This window comes from Bufo bufo, chromosome 11, assembly GCF_905171765.1.
Source record: "Bufo bufo chromosome 11, aBufBuf1.1, whole genome shotgun sequence".
NCBI classification, from domain to species: Eukaryota; Metazoa; Chordata; class Amphibia; order Anura; family Bufonidae; genus Bufo; species Bufo bufo.
Window position 1 is genome coordinate 28,352,961 of NC_053399.1, and position 19,733 is coordinate 28,372,693.

Sequence of the window (19,733 nt, forward strand, 5' to 3'; positions counted from 1 at the left end):
TTTTGTGGAGGAGCACCATTTGGAGATTTCTTCAGGCCTAAGCTGTTCTCTCATAAAGACTAAAAGAACTCCATTCCACTTTATTGCCTGATGAGTGACATCCTCTGTGGAAATGTCCCCTCCATATGCCCCGGCCATGCATTTGTCAATATGCCTCTTTTATGAGACACAGATATTGGCTTTGGGTCCGATTTGCAGCTCTTACAAATCTATCTTCCACCTCCTCTTCACCCAGGGATCACCGAAAGCACCCAGTTAGATAATACTGTATGGCTTTGTTCCTGAGAGGGTGGAGGATGCTTTTGTGGTCCGCTTAGGTTGTAATGTAGGACAAATGGGCTCAGGTTTTGTGAATGGCAAATGTAGAATACATCCAACATGGCTCAGATGGGAGATAAAAAGAAGGATTATCTTTACTTAAAAGGAAACGGTAACATGTTTGATGTTTCTATAGCCGAGAAAAGTGACATTTTAGCAGTATATAGTGATCAAGGGAATCTGTAATGGTGATTAGTAGGACATGACTAATGTAGCTTCTGGTGGATACAAGTGGTGGTGACATATTTTAAGAGAAGACTTGTCGATGTAAAGATGTAGTGGTGTACCGAGGCATCAATGACAATCCACTGTGCAGGAACCATTAGTGCCTTCTTTCTGCTATTTTTGGCTTCTACCATTTTAACCTGTCACAGTTGCATCATCTATGATGTAGTTTGGTGCACTCAATGTACATTAAGGATGGTATAAATTAGTCTTAATATGTACTCTGTCCTTAAGTTATGTGCTGAGAATCTGAAGGTTTTTGCACAGAAACTTTGAACCTTTCCTTTCCAAAATTGTCTATAGAATTCCCTATTTTTGGCCTTTTGTTTAAAAAAACGCTACAGAAAAAAAAAATTAATCTGTGTTATGCCTAGTGCAGGGTGTGATGGGTTAGCTTTGCACAATTCATAAATTTTTAACAGTAAGCTGGTCACAGGGTATCCTCTTACTTTTGGGAATCGTGCTGTGGGAAGGTAAAGAAAGCACTGAAAAATTATTTTCAGGGCACACCCACGCTCCTTTACACATACCACACCCATTTTATCATAGGCCTTGCCTCTTTACTGGTTCAGCCCCACCAGCTACATCCTCCTTTAACGTAGGCTTTGCCCCTTTTACTCCTGTGGCTCTCAGTGTGTGTTTGGGTGCCAGAACCCAGCAGATTTGCCCAGGGGAGGGATTAAAATTTTTAACAACAGGTTCCCTACTCAACAGCGGACACGCAGCGTCACAACACACGTTTACATATACATAAACCATATATATGCAACACACATACACATAAATACACCATATACATGGTACACATACATTGTCATAAATTAACATAAATACACCATGTATACACACACACATACCACCCAACTAAGGAACTAAACTATCAGCAGTGCGCGAAGCAATGGAAGCGAACATCTCCAGCTGCCCTGCTACTATTTAAGTGTAATGTGCCTGGTTCACCAGCAGATGGCGGAAGAATGGGCAGACTTAGTTTCCCTGAAGAGGAACCTTCCAGTTCTCTTCCAGCCCTCTCTAGAGAGGGAGGAGTTTAGTTAGTGAGGGTTAGTCTAGTCTACCTCTTCCTAGGAGAAGGCTGTGTGTCAGCCAGCAGAGCACTGCCTGCTCTGCTAGGACCGCAGTCCCTGCCTGTGAGTTCTACATGGTTGCATGTCCCCTCCTGAGCTTGCATTGCCTAAAGCCAAGCTAAGTAAGCTTGAAGCCAGGAAGAAGTTTCTAGGATTACAATAAGAGACAGACTACAGACAGCTAAGCTAAGTTCCAGTAGAAGATGAAAAGTTCCTATTTGATCCAGCCGACATAGCAGAGCTGAGAGAGTACAGATTTAGCAGAGCTGAGAGTGTTTGCCTGCTAAAACCAATGCCAAAACCTGCTGATGATCAAGATAAAGTTGGAAGATTGTTCATTGATGAAAGTTTATGCAAAGTAAAGCTGTGTTCAACGTATATACAAAGTCTGGACTCAATTATTCATTCATCATCCAACCCTTTTGCACTGCTTTGGACGTCCACGTCTGGGATCCAGGGATATCCAGGTAGGAGCACTGTGACACGTGCATACAACACCTTCAGGGAGATTGTAGGTCACTCTACACCACTCTGGCAATCCTACATCTGGGTATCAACACCACTATACTCAAAGGGGACTCCATGTCCTCGTTGTTTCAATGCAACTGGCGTCACGACAACTTGCTGTATCAGAGGGATATATATCGTAAAAACCTCTTAAAGGGCAAGGGATACCCCATCCATTGCAGATTTGCCACCTCTTCTGGAAGTCCTCGAGTTTTCATCTTTTTCCAGGAGCCTCCCATACAATCTGGAAGAGTTGGCAAATATGAGTATCCTCCTGTTTGGACCTCAATGTGATCTGTGTGGGAACTTTGTAACAAAGTATTTCATATCCCTACTGCGCTCTCACAGGAGAAGTGAAGCATTACACGGTTTTCATGGAACTCAATGGGCGATCAATGTAATGAATGGGTATGGGGGGTCCTCCAGAGCTGGAGATGCTTTTTTATAGCCGCTCTCCACTCTGAATAATACATGAGAGTCCTACACTAGAATTCACCTTCTAATAATGCATTTAATAATGCTTTTCTAAACCAGACAATGTTTAAAAATGACCCGGCAGCATCAGCATCAGCATAGTAATGGTGGTTCCGATCAGAGAGGAAGTCAGAGAAAATAATTGTAATGCAAGCTCTTTTTTAGTTTATGTGTTGTTTTCATATGCGCAGTTTGAGTGGCTTTATGGCCTGTGAACACCAGTTTTCCAGTTTTTATCTAAAGAGGTGCAAGGCGGAAACTTAAAAGAGTTGTTTGAGGGTGGAAACTCAATTCCATAGGGCTGGACACAGTGTAAATTTTAAACAAAAAATATGTTGGACCATCACTGTGACATCCGATACATCTGCAAGTCACTGTTGCAGGCCAATCAATGGCTTAATCGGTGAAGCCACGTTATTTTCTAAATAAGCCACACACCCTTGTCGGGCTAGGTGCAGAGAATTTCTCTAAACCCAAATGTGCTAAATTGCGCCACATTTTGGTGCAATTTACAGTAGTAGCTAGGTACACTGCCATTAGTAAATGTTGGCCATTCTGATAGAAGCTGTAAAGAAACCGAAACAGTGTAGTACAATAATTTACAATCCCTTGTATAATATATAATGGTAATGCTGCTGCAATACTTTATTATTAAAGCGGTTATCTCATGACTAATGTAAAAAATTAAAATCAGACATCATATAGGACATCACAACCTCTATCTAACAAAGCTAGAATCAACCCTGTACCTCACATGGATCCAGTGATCTCCCCATTAATTACTTCAATTGCTCTGCTAGACTCCTTTACCCTAAGTTCACACCTGAGCGTTTTACAGCGCGTTCCTACGCGCTGTAAAACGCACAACAAGGAGAAACCAATGCTTCCCTATGGGAATGGTTCTCACCTGGGCGTTTTACAGTGCGTACGATCGCGCTGTAAAACGCCCGACGCTCAAACAAGTACTTGAGCTTCTTTGGGGCGTTTTGTCGCGCGTTCCCGTACATAGACTTTCGGGAACGCGCGACAATGGGCGTTCGCTTGTCTCTGTATGCACGCTTGTAAACGCCTGTACAATCGCGCATACAGAGCGCTCCTTTCAGAACGCTCAGGTGTGAACCCAGGGTTAAAGCTGGCAGATCAGGTGGTGTGTCCTTTCGGCTGCAGCTCTGGAGGCATGTTCTTTCTGCTGCAGTTCAGGGTGTGTCCTTTCTCAGGGTCAAATCCTTCTTAATGGATGGGCCTATCCTTTCTACTATAGCTCACTCCATTTAACAGTCACAGCTTCTAACCGTAGATATGGCTAGGGGCAGTTGAATCATGGAACTGAGCACGTGTGACCAACTCAGTGCGGTGAACAGAGAAATAAGGAACATAACAACCTGCAGGTGGCACTATGCAAATGCATTTTATTGAACAGCTCAGTGGCTATACACATTTTTTTAATTACATGCAATTACAGAAGTATTCAGATCCAGGTGCTAGTTTGAAAAATGCTGAATATTTTTCGTGGGACAACCCCTTTAAATGTTATGGTGTTGAAATTGTATTTCCTAATGGCATGTACTTTTTAATTACGAAAAAAAGTAAATGTCAGTTGTGTTGCTTTTAGCTGACTTTGACCTTTCTCTTTTAGCTCTCCTTTATGCAACTATTTTTGGAAATGTGACCACCATTTTCCAGCAAATGTATGCCAACACCAACCGTTATCATGAGGTGCTGAATAACGTGCGCGACTTCCTAAAGCTCTATCAAGTTCCTAAAGGCCTTAGCGAGAGGGTCATGGATTACATTGTATCAACGTGGTCCATGTCGAAAGGCATTGATACAGAAAAGGTACGAGTTCATGAGGTAAAATTATGCATTTCAATTATAAACCATTAAACATCTTCATATGCATTACTAACCACCTACTAACGCGTAACATTTCCATGCAGAACGTGGTCATGTGGAAAGCAACAATGTGTACAATTCTCAATTGTGTGATCTGTTCAAGCATTTATCAACGTCTTTTTGATTAGTGAAGTGTAGATCTGTAGCTACCACATGGTGCCATGAGCCATACTCTCATGATGCTTATATTGAGGTAGACTAATTGAAGCTTAGGTGAACAAGCCTGGCATTATGCAATATTTTAGGAATTTATCATCCCTAAGGGTACGGCCACATGTTCATGTTTCCTGATGCAGTTTTGGAAGCCAAAGAAGATAAAGTATAAAGGCCAGATGTGACTTCTCCTCTTTTTTGAATTCATCCCTGGTTTTGGCTTTTAAAACTGCATCAGGAGACCTGAACGTGTGGCCTTGGCTTATGGCTCCATTCAGATGGATGATGTTCCCGTCCACTTAGTTTTCGAGTCTACACAGGCTAGATTTGGACAGCACAGATGCTTACAATGTGGTCATTCACACATCAGCTTTTTTTTATGCTGACCATGGGTCCGCGTAACAAAGCTTAGAACGTGTCCTATTCTGATTTGAGGCTTGGATCATAATAGCCTATTCCATGATGCATAGCATTTGAAGCTTCCAGTGTGAACCACAACTGATAGACCATATGGCCACCTGAATGCAGTCTAAAGATGTCCAAATGACTAGAAGTGACAAAAATATCTAAGCGGCAATCTTCAAACCTAACAGAATGTTAAAGGGAGGCCCCACATTGGAGATAGATTAATAAATGTAGTAAAGTCTTATGTTTCTCACCGGAGATGTGAGTTCTCGAAGCCACATTTGGTTTTTGGCATTGGCTCTTTTGGGGTGCAGAGTTTAAGGAATCTCACAGTTTTTTAAGCTTAACCACTGCCAAAAGGGAAGGACTTTCCCAGTTGAATTCCCAGATCGTGGTCCCTGTCCCTGATTGGTGGCAAGGATTCTGATGGAGCATTAGCATGGTTAGGACAAAGACGATTGACAAGGTTGCCACAGGCCAAAGGATGAAACAGAAGCATAGTCATGGACCAGCCAGAACCAGGAGAAGAACAGCAGGCAAGGTGTTGCAGTTGAAGTGCCTGTCAGGACCGATGTCAGCATGAGGAGCTGTTTGCCAAGGCAATTCAATGTGAATGGCAGAGAAGAAGAGGAGGGTCATAATTAGGGATGCAGAGCCACAACCAACAGCAGAGGCAATGCTGGACCAGAGGAGAAGTGAATCGTGCACCTTGATTGGACTATAGGGTGAGGCTGAGACCACCAGCAGGAGGCAGCATTGGAATGGGGGGAAGTGAGCAGCATAGAGAATTGCATTAATCTTATTATGAGAAATACTCCTTTTACAAATAATAGAAGAGTTGCAGAGAGTTTCCATTGCACAGCTGTTGGCCTGAGGGTGTCAACAACGCAATACATCACATATACATCAGTTTGCACTCTCTCAACATAATGCTGAGCCAGGCTGTTGTAATGTGCTGATGGCCACTGCAATAGCCTGACATCTCCTGCAGGGTGTAAATCTGAACCTCCCTAGAAATCAACACATAAGTGACCCTCAGAATCTCAATCAAAAATTCACTGTACATGTGGAATGTATCTTGTTGACATACCTGGTGCCTTCCTTTTTGATGTTGTTGCTGCGCTTCCTCCCATTACCAGTGCGCAGCACTGTGACCATCTTCTATCTTCCCCTTGCCCAGAAAGCAGTCCTGCATGTCTCAGACCACCAAAGTATACTGTGCATAGGGCAGTCGTAGAATATGGTGGCCACTTTACATTCATGCATGAACATTGATTGGACATGGTAGGCACATTGAAAAGGAGGGCACCACACATGTTATGTATACATTCTGCATGTATAGTAACATTTTTGCTGTGAACTGGGGAGAAGGGGGTCACTTTAAGCAGATATAACTTACATCTGGGGCCCAGAATATATGGCAGTGATGTTAATGTTCTTGAACATATTAGGAGGAATTTATCTTGAGGGTAATATTTGAGGTCAGTTTCGCTTGAGTCTGTGTTGGCATACTTTGCTCCAAATTTATCAAACATCTTTAAACCTCAAAGCTTTTGTCTAGCAATACAACTCCAATGTTTCTACTCCACTCCACTACTCAAGTAATTTTTTTTCCTGCAACTTTCAGTTGATGAATTGGAAGTTAAACTAATGCACACAGCTAATGTTGGGTGGGGTAAAAATGCAAAAAGTTACTAACATTTTGAACAAGTAGCCCCAAAAAGTTGCAGTGCCCTATTTTTCGACTTTTTGAAGCCAGAATTTGAGAGTACAGGGTGCTACAGTATTTAGAGATATGGCAGGTTCCAAACTAACTGATGGTAACTGAGAAAATGGGGTCCATGTATGAGGGTCAGCAATGAATCTGATACAAGACTTTCATCTGTGGACATGGTCAAAAATGCTCAGAGCTAAAAAAGAATTAAATTTTATAACTAAATGTATATTCAGTGAAGTGAACAGGGTTTGCCAGCTAGGATCTTAGGCCATGATGTTTGTTTCCCTCTTGACCCTCTTTCCACCACCCGTGTGCCTATTCCCAACCTCACCTCTGGAGAAGGGAGTCCTGTACAAGTTCTACCACTCAATAGCAAAGTGGATGGAACCAACGCAAAATAGAAACCCCCCCTTTCTGAAAGGCCCCACACAATCTACTTCTGTGGTATGCGCACTACTAGCAGCGAGACTCTTTAGAATGGAAGAGTCTCTTAAAGGGCTATCCCACCAATTTAAAATAATTTTACTCACTTATCTGCTTATTTTGAGGAATTTCTTCCCTTTCTATGGACAGGCTGCAGCTCACATGAGACAGTAAAGCACCTCTATCTCCCAGGGTGCATTGCAATGATCTTTTGTTAACGTCTTCCTCGCCTGCACAGATAACCCTAGAGATACATATGGTATGTAACGTCCCTGCAATTTCCTTTTGCACTGTCTAGGAAGAGATATAACTGTATACTTCTATAAATTTAGTAGTAGGGATGAATGAAGGAATGAAAGTTGTCTGGGCCGCTCCACCTGCTTCTCTATGAGAGCACTATCCCGGCAGTGAGGGGAGGGGAGGAGAGCAGAAAGGTTACTGAGCATGTCAGTCCACTACTGAATGCAGGAGAAGCTGGAGCAGAAGAATAGATATAAGGGGCGCTACCGGAGAGGAAAATGTAATGTACATAAAAAAGAAAAAACTATATATGTATTGCATGCATATGGTGGTAATACTTTTCATGGGATAACCCCTTTAAATTGCATGCAGTATAACCACAGCCCTAAACAAACCTCCAGTGATTTCATCCAACCTTCTGCAAATGTCTGAAAAATACTGTTCATGTCCTTAGAGCAAAAGAATCTAAAAACTATTCAGCACCAACAAAGGGGAATATTTATCTTGTATATTTAACGAAGCCGCATGTCACTTGGGAGGATTATTTTTCACCAGCCTCTTGTGCTTCATCGAGTTTTACACATTGAGCTATTAATTACAGTCCATTTATTTTGTTAACATTTTAACCATCTAAAGAAGTGACCTGCCAACCCGACATTGTCCTAGGGATGTTCAGATACGTTTTAGTTAAAAATGAGGGAAATAAGCCATTATTTCAGAATGTTCTAAAGAGCTCATGGTGGAAATTTCAAGGACAAATAACAGGCCATAGATCAAAGATGACAAATATCCTTCAAGTTCAACAAAGAAATAGAAGAGGACGTGCAATGAAGAGAGGGTGTATGGGTAAATCAGAACTTTGCTTATCCAGACCACCCACAGTTCATCTTCTCAGCGTGAATTGGATGATGAGGAGGAGACGGTTGCCTCCGCTACAGAGGGTAGTACCCATAGCAGGTTTATTCCATCTGTTCAGCGTGGATGGGCTGAAGAGGAGGAAGAGAATGAGGAGATTGAGAGTCATCCTCCTGATGAGGACAGCGAAGTCTTGTCTGTTGGGACTCTGGCACACAAGGCTGACTTTATGTTATGCTGCCTTTCCCGTGACCCTCATGTTATACACATTTTGGCCAACACCGATTACTGGTTGTTCACCCTTCTCGACCCCCTCTACAAAGAGAACTTCTTATCTCTCATTCCTGTGGTGGAGAAGACTAGCAAAATGATGCAATACCAGAAGGTCCTTGTGGAAAAATTGCTCCAAAAATTTCCAGCTGACAACGCTGGCAGCAAAGTACATAGTTCCTTGGGCAACCGAGGAGGGGAGACAAGAGGAACACACAGCAGTTCCAACAGAGGCAGGGCAACACTCTCCAAGGCCTGGGAGAGTTTAATGACACCCCGCCAGCAACCTCACCCTGATGCACGGCCTAGTGTCACAAGAAGGGAAAAGTTTTGGAAGATGGTGAAGGAGTATGTAGCAGACCGTGTCAGCGTCCTCAGTGATCCCTCTGTGCTTCACAACTATTGGGTGTCCAAGCTGGACACGTGGCAGGAACTGGCGCTCTACACCTTGGAGGTGCTGGCCTGCCCTGCTGCCAGCGTTTTGTCAAAGCGGGTATTTAGTGCTGCTGGGGGCATAATAACTGATAAATGCATCCCCCTGTCAACTGTAAATGAACAAGGCCTGGATTGCCTCTGACTTCTCTACTCCACCAGAGGAAAGTGACTGAACATAAAGGCACTTTAAATGTGGCTTTTATGGTGTATTGAATACACTGTATTCCCATGCACCCCTTCCACTACAAAAAAGGGTATATGGTTCAATCTTCCTTTTCTTGTCCTCCTCCATCATATCAACATGCTTATTAGGCTGCCCTCACTCCTAATATTTTAGAGGGCCAGCTCAGCAGCAGACCCTCACCCTTAATGTTTTAGAGGATCACCAGCAGGCCCTTGCCCATAATGTTTTAGATGGTCAGATCTGCAGCAGGCCCTCACCCGTAATGTATTAGATGGTCAGATCACCAGCAGGCCCTTGCTCCTAATGTTTTTGAGGGTCACCAGAAGGCCATCAATCATAACTTTTTAAGGTTGTATATGTTGCCCTCCTTTATGTGTAATAAAGGGTGTATTGGAGTGCCGGTTCCTTGCAATTTTTGGCAGCCCTTTCACTTGGTGCATAGGCTTTATGAGTGTAGTGTAGTTATAGAGTCCCACTACCTGAACAATTGTACCACAATGTGATTGAGGCCCTCCTTTATGTGATATACAGGTTGTATCGGAGTGCCTCTTCCTTATAATTTTTGGCAGCACTTGCACTTTATATACAAGTAAATATACCGGAAAGAATGTTTCCTAACAATTTTTCCTCTAAAATCGATTTTATCTTCGGTTTTGTGCATATTATTGTCAGTCTGTAAAAGTGGCGTACTACTCGGACAACATCGTTCCCAGCAGTGACCTGGGAGTCTTCAGAGCAGGGGGTGCCTCGTTTAATGCTCTAGTTCCTCCATTGACTTCCATTGTGCTCTGGTGCTTTGTAGAGCACCCGTGCATCCCAAAGTATTCTACTCGAGCACCAGAGCACCTGAGTACTTTGGTGCTCGATCAACACTAATAAATACCAGATACCTGCCTCCTATTGAGTGTACACAAAGAGGTGAGTGATATTAGAGTCGGGTCATCCACAATTAACATTATACAATACCCAAAGTAAAAAGTGTACAAAATGACCAGACTCTGACCCCTCCCTCTTTATTAATAATTAACCTATGTTAAATAGTCCATGTTGCCCATAGAGCCAATGCCATAATATATTCGTGCCCGCGCGACGTCTCGCGAAATCTTATGCGTCACAGAGCACCGAAGCAGCTCCCGCGAAGCGCCAAGGTAGATATCGCGTGAAGACGGCGTGCTCAATTCTTACCTGGACTCATGTATACAAAAACTCACTGAAAAAAGTGGCCGTACAATGGAGGATGCCGATGCGGACCGCCTGCACCACAAGGACATCTTACACAAAATGATACATTGTACAGATGAAAAAAAATATATACACACAAATCACTGCAGAAAATGCACCAAAATGATACGCAACTGACAATACTAGCTAATTCCTCAAGTCGATGTTAAAAGCGGAGAACTTTGCCAATATCTTCCAGTCAGGAACATATCGGAGCCCCTCATGCACCACGTCACAGTGTTTCAGCACGCATGGGGTCCTACCACTAAAACGGCCTGTTGTGTGTGAACAGGGTCTGAACAGTGCTAGAAATTAACTCACAGCCAGGCTCTCATATGCTTCCATAGTGGTATCACCAATGCATTGTGAGGTAAAATACCTCACAATGCATTGGTGATATCATTTGGAGGCATGTGAGAGCCTGGCTGTGAGTTAATTTCTAGCACTGTTCAGACCCTGTTCACACACCACAGGCCGTTTTAGTGGTAGGACCCCATGCGTGCTGAAACACCGTGACGTGGTGCATGAGGGGCTCCGATATGTTCCTGACTGGAAGATATTGGCAAAGTTTTCAGCTTTTAACATCGGCTTGAGGAATTAGCTAGTATTGTCAGTTGTGACTGGACTCATGTATGCCTATTCCCGTGCATGCACATACCTATGGAGAGGGATAAGGGGATAACCAACTAACATATAGGACACTGAATGCGCCCAGCCGGAAGTACGGCGGGCACCATTTTTATGTAGGGCAAACTCTGCCAGTATCATTTGCAAATGCCAATGGTCGCTTTATATACCCGGAAAAAAAAAGGCCAGGCATATCCAAATAAGACATAGCCCGCAGTTAGGTCAATAATATATACACTATTAACATTATAAATATTTATAAATATAATAAATAAAAATAAAAATGTAGTAAATACATGTCGCACCACATTATCTTATCATTACATTGCTCACATGCACATATTTTTGATCAAACCCCTTATATCAAAATAACAATATTTGTAGTGAGTGACTACAAAATAATAATGGATAACAAATAATATTGATAATAATCACACTGAAAAAATAATAATAATGTGAAGTGAGACAAAAGTGCCGCAGTGATAAAGTGCCAAGTGCTGAAGTGAAAGTGCAACTGCAAAGAGTCCAAAAATTAGAAAAAAATGCAAAACAACATAACAAAAAACAATGACTATACATAATAAATATACATCAGTGAAAACAAATTCATATGCCATACTCCCAAAGTGTATAGTCTTCAAGGGATATACTACCCCCACGGGATGTTAAACAAAGTGCTACATGGAATTATTAATCAATTTAGTAAACTCAATCATGTGATAAAAAAAAAAAGCAACATCATGATTGCGGTCCGTAATTCATGATCTCGCCACATAAAATGGCAGTGTACGTATATCACAAAAGGATCCCCATCAAACTATTGTCATCCCAGGTCCATGGGTCATCAACCAGCAAGTATCACCAACTGGGGCATCATGAAAAACCTCAGGTTATTACGGCGGGTCTGTAGTTTCTAGAAAAATCTAAAGCAAATGAGTCAGTCAACACCACACAATATGAACTGTTAATTATTATTTTTTTAACTATTGATATACATAATTTTAAATATATATATATTACAAGAACCCCACCAGAGGAGCACCAAGGGAACTGCAAAAACGGGGCAAAACTGTTGCCCTCATTCAGGACATGTGGTGTAACGGTACCCAAGAGATAAATCCATCTCGTTTCCTTTTGGCAAAATAGTTTTTTCCAATTGCCTCCTCTAGGGAAGATGATTACATGATCAATACCCCTAAAGCGCAGGAGAGAACTATTTGCATTGTGTTTCTCCCTAAAGAATCTGGGAATCGTCTGCAGATCATCCACATTTTGCAAGTCTTTTCCTGCTTGTATGACCAGTACATGTTCCCTCACCCGTCTCTTTAAGGGGAGAGAAGTCATGCCAACGTAAATCAATTTACATGGGCATATAGCCCAGTAAATCACACCCGTCATGGCACAAGTTATTGAATGTGTGATACTGTACTGTTTTTTATTTAAAGAATCCCCAAAATGCTCCACCCTGTCCATGTTGGTACAGGCAACGCATTTTCCACAGTCCTTACTTCCCCACGCAGGGGCCTTAGTACCAAACAGTCCTGGTTTGTACATCATGTAGTGGCTTTGGACCATCTGGTCCCTCAGATTTCTGGCTCTATGATACGTAATTGATGGGTGAGATGGTAATAGCTGCCTCAATTGTGGATCAATCAGCAAAATCTCCCAGTACTTGCCCAACGCCTGTCGAACATTTCACCACCGTGAGTTGTATCCGGTGATGAACCATATCTCATCCCTCTCGCTTTTCTTATCCTTCTTATACAGTAGATCCAATCTTCTAGACCTGTAGGCCCTCTGGTAACCTGAATCTATAGACCGCGCGCTATACCCTCTCTACTGGAATCTCTGGCGGAGTTCTTGAGCCTGGAATTCGAAATTACACTCCGTTGAGCATTTTCTCCTCAATCTAAGGAATTGTCCAACTGGTATGCTCTTGATAAGGTTACCTGGGTGGGCCGAACTTGCGTGTAAAAGAGCGTTTACAGAAGTGTGTTTCCTATAGAGATCAGTCGATATATGACCCTCACCATCTACCTGCAAACATACATCCAGGAAGTCAAAAGATGTCCGACTCATTTTAAAGGTGAGTTTAATATTCATGTCATTGGTGTTTAACTGTCATATAAACGACCCAAATTCCTCCTCAGTGCCCTGCCAGATGATCAGGAGGTCATCAATATAACGGCCCAAATATTGGACCTTATGGGCCATTGGCACTGGATCTGTCTGGAGGACCTCTGTCTCCCACAGTCCCAGGAACAAATTAGCATATGAATGCGCACACACCGCCCCCATTGTGGTCTCTTGGAGCTGTAGGAAGAAGGAACCCCAAAGAGGAAAAAATTATGAGTCAGAATGAATTTCAACAAAGACATGACAAACTTACATTTGTCTTTAGCCAGATTGGTGGTTTGTAAGAAGAAGTCTGCAGCCCTCAGGCCATTCACATGTCTAATTGAGGTGTATAAAGATTCAACATCGCAGGTCGCATTAATCAGGTCCGATTCAAGTTGGATCTCCTCCACCTTCTTCAGTATGTCCATAGTGTCTTTCAAGTATGAGGGAAGGTCTTCCACTAGAGGATGTAAGAAAAATTCAACATATTTACAAATAGGGTCATTCAAGTCATTAATACCCGAGATTATTGGTCTCCCCGGAGGTTGTTTAATATCTTTATGTACCTTTGGGAGAAGATAGAACGTGGGAATGACTGGATGTTCGGATGACAAATAAGAGTATTGTTTCTTGGAGATCAACCCTGCTTCAACATCCTGGCAGAGGATGGCATCTAGTTCTTCCCTAAATTTGGTAGTCAGATTAAAGGTCAATTTCCTATAGCATTTAGGATCATTCAATTGTTTCCAGGCTTCCCCTTCATACATGGATCTAGGCCATATCACTATGTTCCCCCCCTTATCTGCCGGATTTTGTTGGTTATCCCCTTATCCCTCTCCGTAGGTATGCGCATGCGCGGGAATAGGCATACATGAGTCCAGGTAAGAATTGAGCGTGACGTCTTCACACGATATCTACCTTGGAGCTCTACAGTGCTGGTGATCTTGCAAGATGCCTTATGCGAGAGCTGCTTCGGTGCTCTATGACGCGTAAGATCTCGTGAGACGTCGCTCGGGCGCGACCGCGAATATATCATGGCGTTGGCTCTATGGGCAACATGGACTATCTAACATAGGTGACTCATTAATAAAGAGGGAGGGGTTGGTTGTATTACAAGGGGTATATAAGGCAGTATGTTGGGTCAGTCAGACACGCCCCCAGAAGTGCTGCAAAACGTACGTCAGGGTTCCTTTGCCCCCTCCAGCTCTAAATCGGTATGTTATAGCTATTTGGTGCTTTTCATGTATTTCCTGATCATTTGAGGGCCTCAGTGTTTGAGGATTAGAGGGTCAAGTTGCCTATATACCCTATGGATAGCACTGTGGATATCAGGGTCTGGTCATTTTGTGCACTTCACACACGTTTTTCTTTTGTATTTAATATGGTTTTGGGTTTCTAGTTTTTCATGCACTGCAGAACTGATGCGTGAAAAAAACGCTCATGTACACAGACACGTTGAATTGAATGGGTCAGGATTCAGTGCAGGTGCTAAGCTTTTACGTCATGCATTGCACCCGCGCGGAAAACTCGCTTGTGTGAAAGGGGCCTAATACTCCTCCCCTTATTAATTGAAATTCTTATTATATGGTAATTCACAAACCAATATCCAAATAATCTGATTAATATATGAATCCATTAAATAATTTAAGCACTAAAGTGTATGCATTAAGCTTAGGTGAACCTGTTGGCTAAGATATGGAGCCTTTCACACGGTCAGTATTTGGTGAGTATTTTTTGTCAGTATTTCTAAGCCGGAAACTAGGAGTGGGTCCAAAACACTGAAGAGGCACAACTTTTTACATTATGGGGATCATTTATTAATGTTTTTACGCCACTTTTTGGCATATTTATGTCACATATTTTGTAATAAAGGCGTTTTGTGGCAAAATCTCAGACTTTTCCCCACTCATGCCGCTTTTGCAAAGTGGCAAAAAGGGGGTATGGCACAGGCAGGGAAGATGGCAGGCCCGTCTCATTCATCATTTTCCACCTTTAAATTTTCCACCTTTAAATTACCTTAAACTATGTCATAGAGGGAGCTAGCGTAGATTTAAGCATGTCGCACGGGTGACAGTAGAAAGCGCCATAGTTATGTAGAGTCCATGCCTCAACATAACTTTGGTGCATCCAACGGCAGCGCGGAGGGATTAAGACCAGCGTCTAGATTGCTGATCTTAATAAATGTCCCCCCATATGTTTTCTCTCTGTAGTTTTCACTGCTGGTTTTGGCTTACAAATACTGGTGTAAAATACTGACCAAATACCGACTGTGAGAGACTTTGTGAGATTTGCACTGTACCTACAAAAAGAGGTTTATTTCTGCTTAAAACAATATTTTTTCCATTCATCCTTAGCTCCACATAAGTTTATGGGGCAATACTGTCCCTCTGTACGTCAATTGCCCTGCATGTTCCATCACATGCACAGCATCATATAGCAGCACATAGAGTCCGCACGGCTCTGTAATGCAGAGCCACAGAAGCCCCATGAGCCACTGTTCAGCACTGCTATACTGAGCCTATGAGCTTTATTGAAATCTTGTTTCACGATTTTCATTTTTATTAAAAAGAAACAGCCCAACGTTTGTATGAGAATGCACACACCGTCTGTAAATGAAATAGTTAACCATGAGAAATCTATTTATGGCTTCAAACTCCTATGGTTTATATTTCCTGCCATACTGTACAGGTTTCATAATCTCAGTTTTTATTGCTTGGTGGCTTTAGTGTTGACCTTTCTGTGTGTGGCTTGTGCTGTTCAGTAAGCGGTGAGAACAAAGAAAATTTAATCTTGAAAATGGACTTCTTACAATGATTTTATGGTGTTTTGAGATTTTAATATTATAAAAGATAGCGTATAGTTAATTTTTAAGTAATATACCATAACAAAAAAGCTAAAACAGGCTGTACAGAACTTACCCTAAGGCTCCATTCACACGTCCGTGGTGTGTTGCAGATCCGCAACACACCCGCCCGGCACCCCTATAGAAATGCCTATTCTTGTCCGCAAGCTGCGGACAAGAATAGGACATGTTCTATTTTTTGCGGAGCTGCGGACCCGAAGATTGGGGCCGCGCTCCGCAAATGCGGATGCGGACAGCACACTGTGCTTAATAAAGTAATTAATAAAGTAAAAAAGAAAAAAACGCCCCTTTCCCCTTATTTTATAATAAAAAACAGAAGAAAAAAACAAAACCCACACATATTAGGTATCGCCGCGTCCGTAATGACGGGCTCTATAAATCACATGATCCACCCTGTCCGATAAACACCATAAAAAAAATGGTGTAAAAAAAAGCCATTTTTGTCACCTTACATCACAAAAAGTGCAACACCAAGCGATCAAAAAGGCGTATGTCCCACAACATAGTATCAATAAAACCGTCAACTCATCCCGCAAAAAATGAGCTCCTACCTAAGACAATCGCCCAAAAAATAAAAAAACTATAGCTCTCAGAACATGGAGACACTAAAATATGATTATTTTTTTTGCTTCAAAACTGATATTATTGTGCTAAAGTGAAAAAAAAAAAAAAAAGTATACATATTAGGTAATGCCACGTCCGTAACAACCAGCTCTATAAAAATATCACATGACCTAACTACTCAGGTGAACACTGTAAAAAAAAAAACAGTGTAAAAAAAAGCCATTTTTGTCACATTATATCACAAAAATTGCAAAAGCAAGTGATCAAAAAGGCGTATGTCCCCCAAAATAGTACCAATCAGTACCAATCAGACCGTCACCTCATCCCGCAAAAAATGAGACCCTACCTAAGAGAATCCGTCAAAAAATAAAAAAAGCTATGGCTCTCAGACTATGGAGACACTAAAATATCATTATTTCGGTTTCAAAAATGCTATTATAGTGTAAAACTTAAATAAATAAGAAAAAGTAGACATATTAGGTATTGCCAGGTGTGTAACGATCTGCTCTATAAAAGTCACATGACCTAATCCCTCAGGTAAACGCTGTAAAAATAAAATAAAAACGGTGCCAAAACATCCATTTTTTGGTTACCTTGCCTCACAAAAAACGTAATATAGAGCAATTAAAAATCATATGTACCCCAAAATAGTACCAATAAAACTGGCACCTTATCCCGTAGTTTCCAAAATGTGGTCACTTTTTTGAGTTTCTACTATTAGGGGTGCATCAAGGGGGCTTCAAATGGGACATGGCATCTAAAAACCAGTCCAGCAAAAAACATATGGCGTTTCTTTCCTTCTGCGCCCTGCCATGTGCCCGTACAGCAGTTTACGATCACATGTGGGGTGTTTCTGTAAATCGCAGAATCAGGGTAATTAATATTGAGTTTTATTTGGCTGTTAACCCTTGCTTTGCTACTGGAAAAAATGGATTAAAATTTAAAATCTTCCAAAAAAGTTAAATTCTGAAATTTCATCTCCATTTTCCATTAATTCTTGTGGAACACCTAAAGGGTTAACAAAGTTAGTAAAATCAGTTTTGTATACCTTGAGGGGTGTAGTTTCTAAAATGGGGTCATTTTTGGGTAGTTTATATTATGTAAGCTTCACAAAGTGACTTCAGACCTGAACTGGTCCTTAAAAAGTGGGTTTTGGAAATTTTCCGAAAAATTTCAAGATTTGCTTCCAAACTTCTAAGCCTTCTAACGTTCCCAAAAAAGAAAATGTAATTTTCAAAATGATCCAAACATGAAGTAGACATATGGGGAATGTAAAGTAATTACTATTTTTTGAGTTATTACTATCTATTATAAAAGTAGAGAATTTGAAATTTGCTAATTTTTCTAAATTTTTGGTAAATTTAGAATTTTTTTATAAGTAAAAGCGTTTTAAAGTTATCACCACATAAAGTGACACTGGTCAGATTTGCAAAAAATGACCTGGGCAGGAAGGTAAAAACAGGCCCGGGGTTGAAGGGGTTAATGATTTTCGGTGCTTAACAGGCTTATGGCCTCATGTATAATCAGCCCTTCATTGAGACTTGGAAACATTAAATCCAGTTTTTCCATCTGTGACATGGATAGAGTTCAGTGCTAAATAATTGATAAGGATAATTTCAGCAATCCACCAACAGTCAGCTGCCTTTAAGGCCAACAGAATTTTGTCTTTTATTAAAAGATGTATGGACTCTCTGGAACAGGGATGTAATATTGCCACTATACAAAGCGTTGGTGCAGCCTAACCTGGAATACGCGGTTCAGTTTTGGGCAAAAAGGATGCTTTGGAGTTAGAAAAAGTGCAAAGGAGAGCAACTAAACTGATAAAGAGCCTGGAAGATCTTAGCTATGAGCACAGATTAAACAAACTGAATTTGTTTAGCCTTGAAAAAAGACTTCTAAGAGGGTACATGATTAACCTTTACAAATATAAAAAATGGACCATACAAATAATATTGAGGGAAGCTATTCCATGTTAAACCCTCTAAAAAACAAGGGCTACACCCTACGCCTGGAGAAAAAAAGATTCAGTCATAAGAGGTGACAAGCATTCTTTACAGTAATGTCTGTGAATCTCTGGAATAGGCACAGGAGCTGGTTACAGCAAACATGGTAGATGACTTCAAAAAAGGTTTAGATGACTTTTTAATTCAAAATTACATTGATGCTTATTACAATGTGTGGACTGTGGAGCTATTGTTCTGTGCGCCGTTTTCCTTTGGCCTGGCTCCTCTTGGGCGTTGGTCGAGGGATTTGTTCCATGGATCAGTGTGGCGGGATTGCAGGTTGGACTTGATGGACCTTTGTCTTTTTCCAACCTTGGTGACTATGTAAAAAAAATCTTTGGGTTATCCAGAGGATCATCGATCATGAGGACCCCCAGAGGTCCCAAGAATGAAGGATCCCTATGTTTCCTTTTCTAACTGGTGCACCTTTTCAAAGATTTCTGTGGGCCAGATGTAGACTCCATCAGTCAAATAGAAGTGAACGGAGCAGTGGACCAACATGCACACTTCTACTTCTTTCTGAGATGGGCACCCCTTGTTCGTGTGATTGATGGGGTTCACAACTGTCTTGTACCTCACAATCCAATATTTATCACCTATTCTGTGATAGGTCATAAATACTTTTCATGGAATTTATTATGATTTATTTAGCAGTGAACTTTGTTTTGATGCAAAAACTGGATTATCACCAAAACAGAATACTACAATTATACAAAAGTCAAAAAAGTTTTTTAGTTGTACAATCTTAACATGTCACAGATGAAAATTCAGAAAAATTGCTGAAAAAACGATTCCATATTATAATAACTCATAGTTTCATATTCCTAGGCCAAGACCTGTCAACAGTTTATTTTATTATAGCATATAGTATGCAGCTCATAGGTTTAGAAAGGCTTTTTTTTTAAAAAGGAATCTTCCTGTACCCATGATTCTGCTGGATCCCTGATTTTTAAGATCTGAAATCATAATGTACCAATTGTGATACTTTTCTCTGTAGCTCTGATAGCAGAAAAATGTTCAAAAAATTACATGTAAAATAATGCATCCTCTGTATGCAATGGGGGCATTCATCAGTGCAGTTTATGGGATGGAGCATGACAAAAAGGGATCCTATTTGTTCTGCAGAAATAAGGCAGATTACACCCTCAACTTTCTG

The 19,733-nt window shown here is 41.3% G+C and overlaps 1 protein-coding gene across 1 annotated transcript in view; it reads left to right on the forward strand.

Moving 5' to 3' along the window:
• The window catches only part of KCNH5 (potassium voltage-gated channel subfamily H member 5), a 355,340-nt gene that overhangs the window by 237,719 nt on the left and 97,888 nt on the right, over nt 1-19,733 (forward strand). Inside the window, exon 8 of the mRNA XM_040411687.1 lies at nt 4,243-4,442. Coding sequence (XP_040267621.1) covers nt 4,243-4,442 — 200 coding nt within the window. The remainder of the gene's footprint in view (nt 1-4,242; nt 4,443-19,733) is intronic.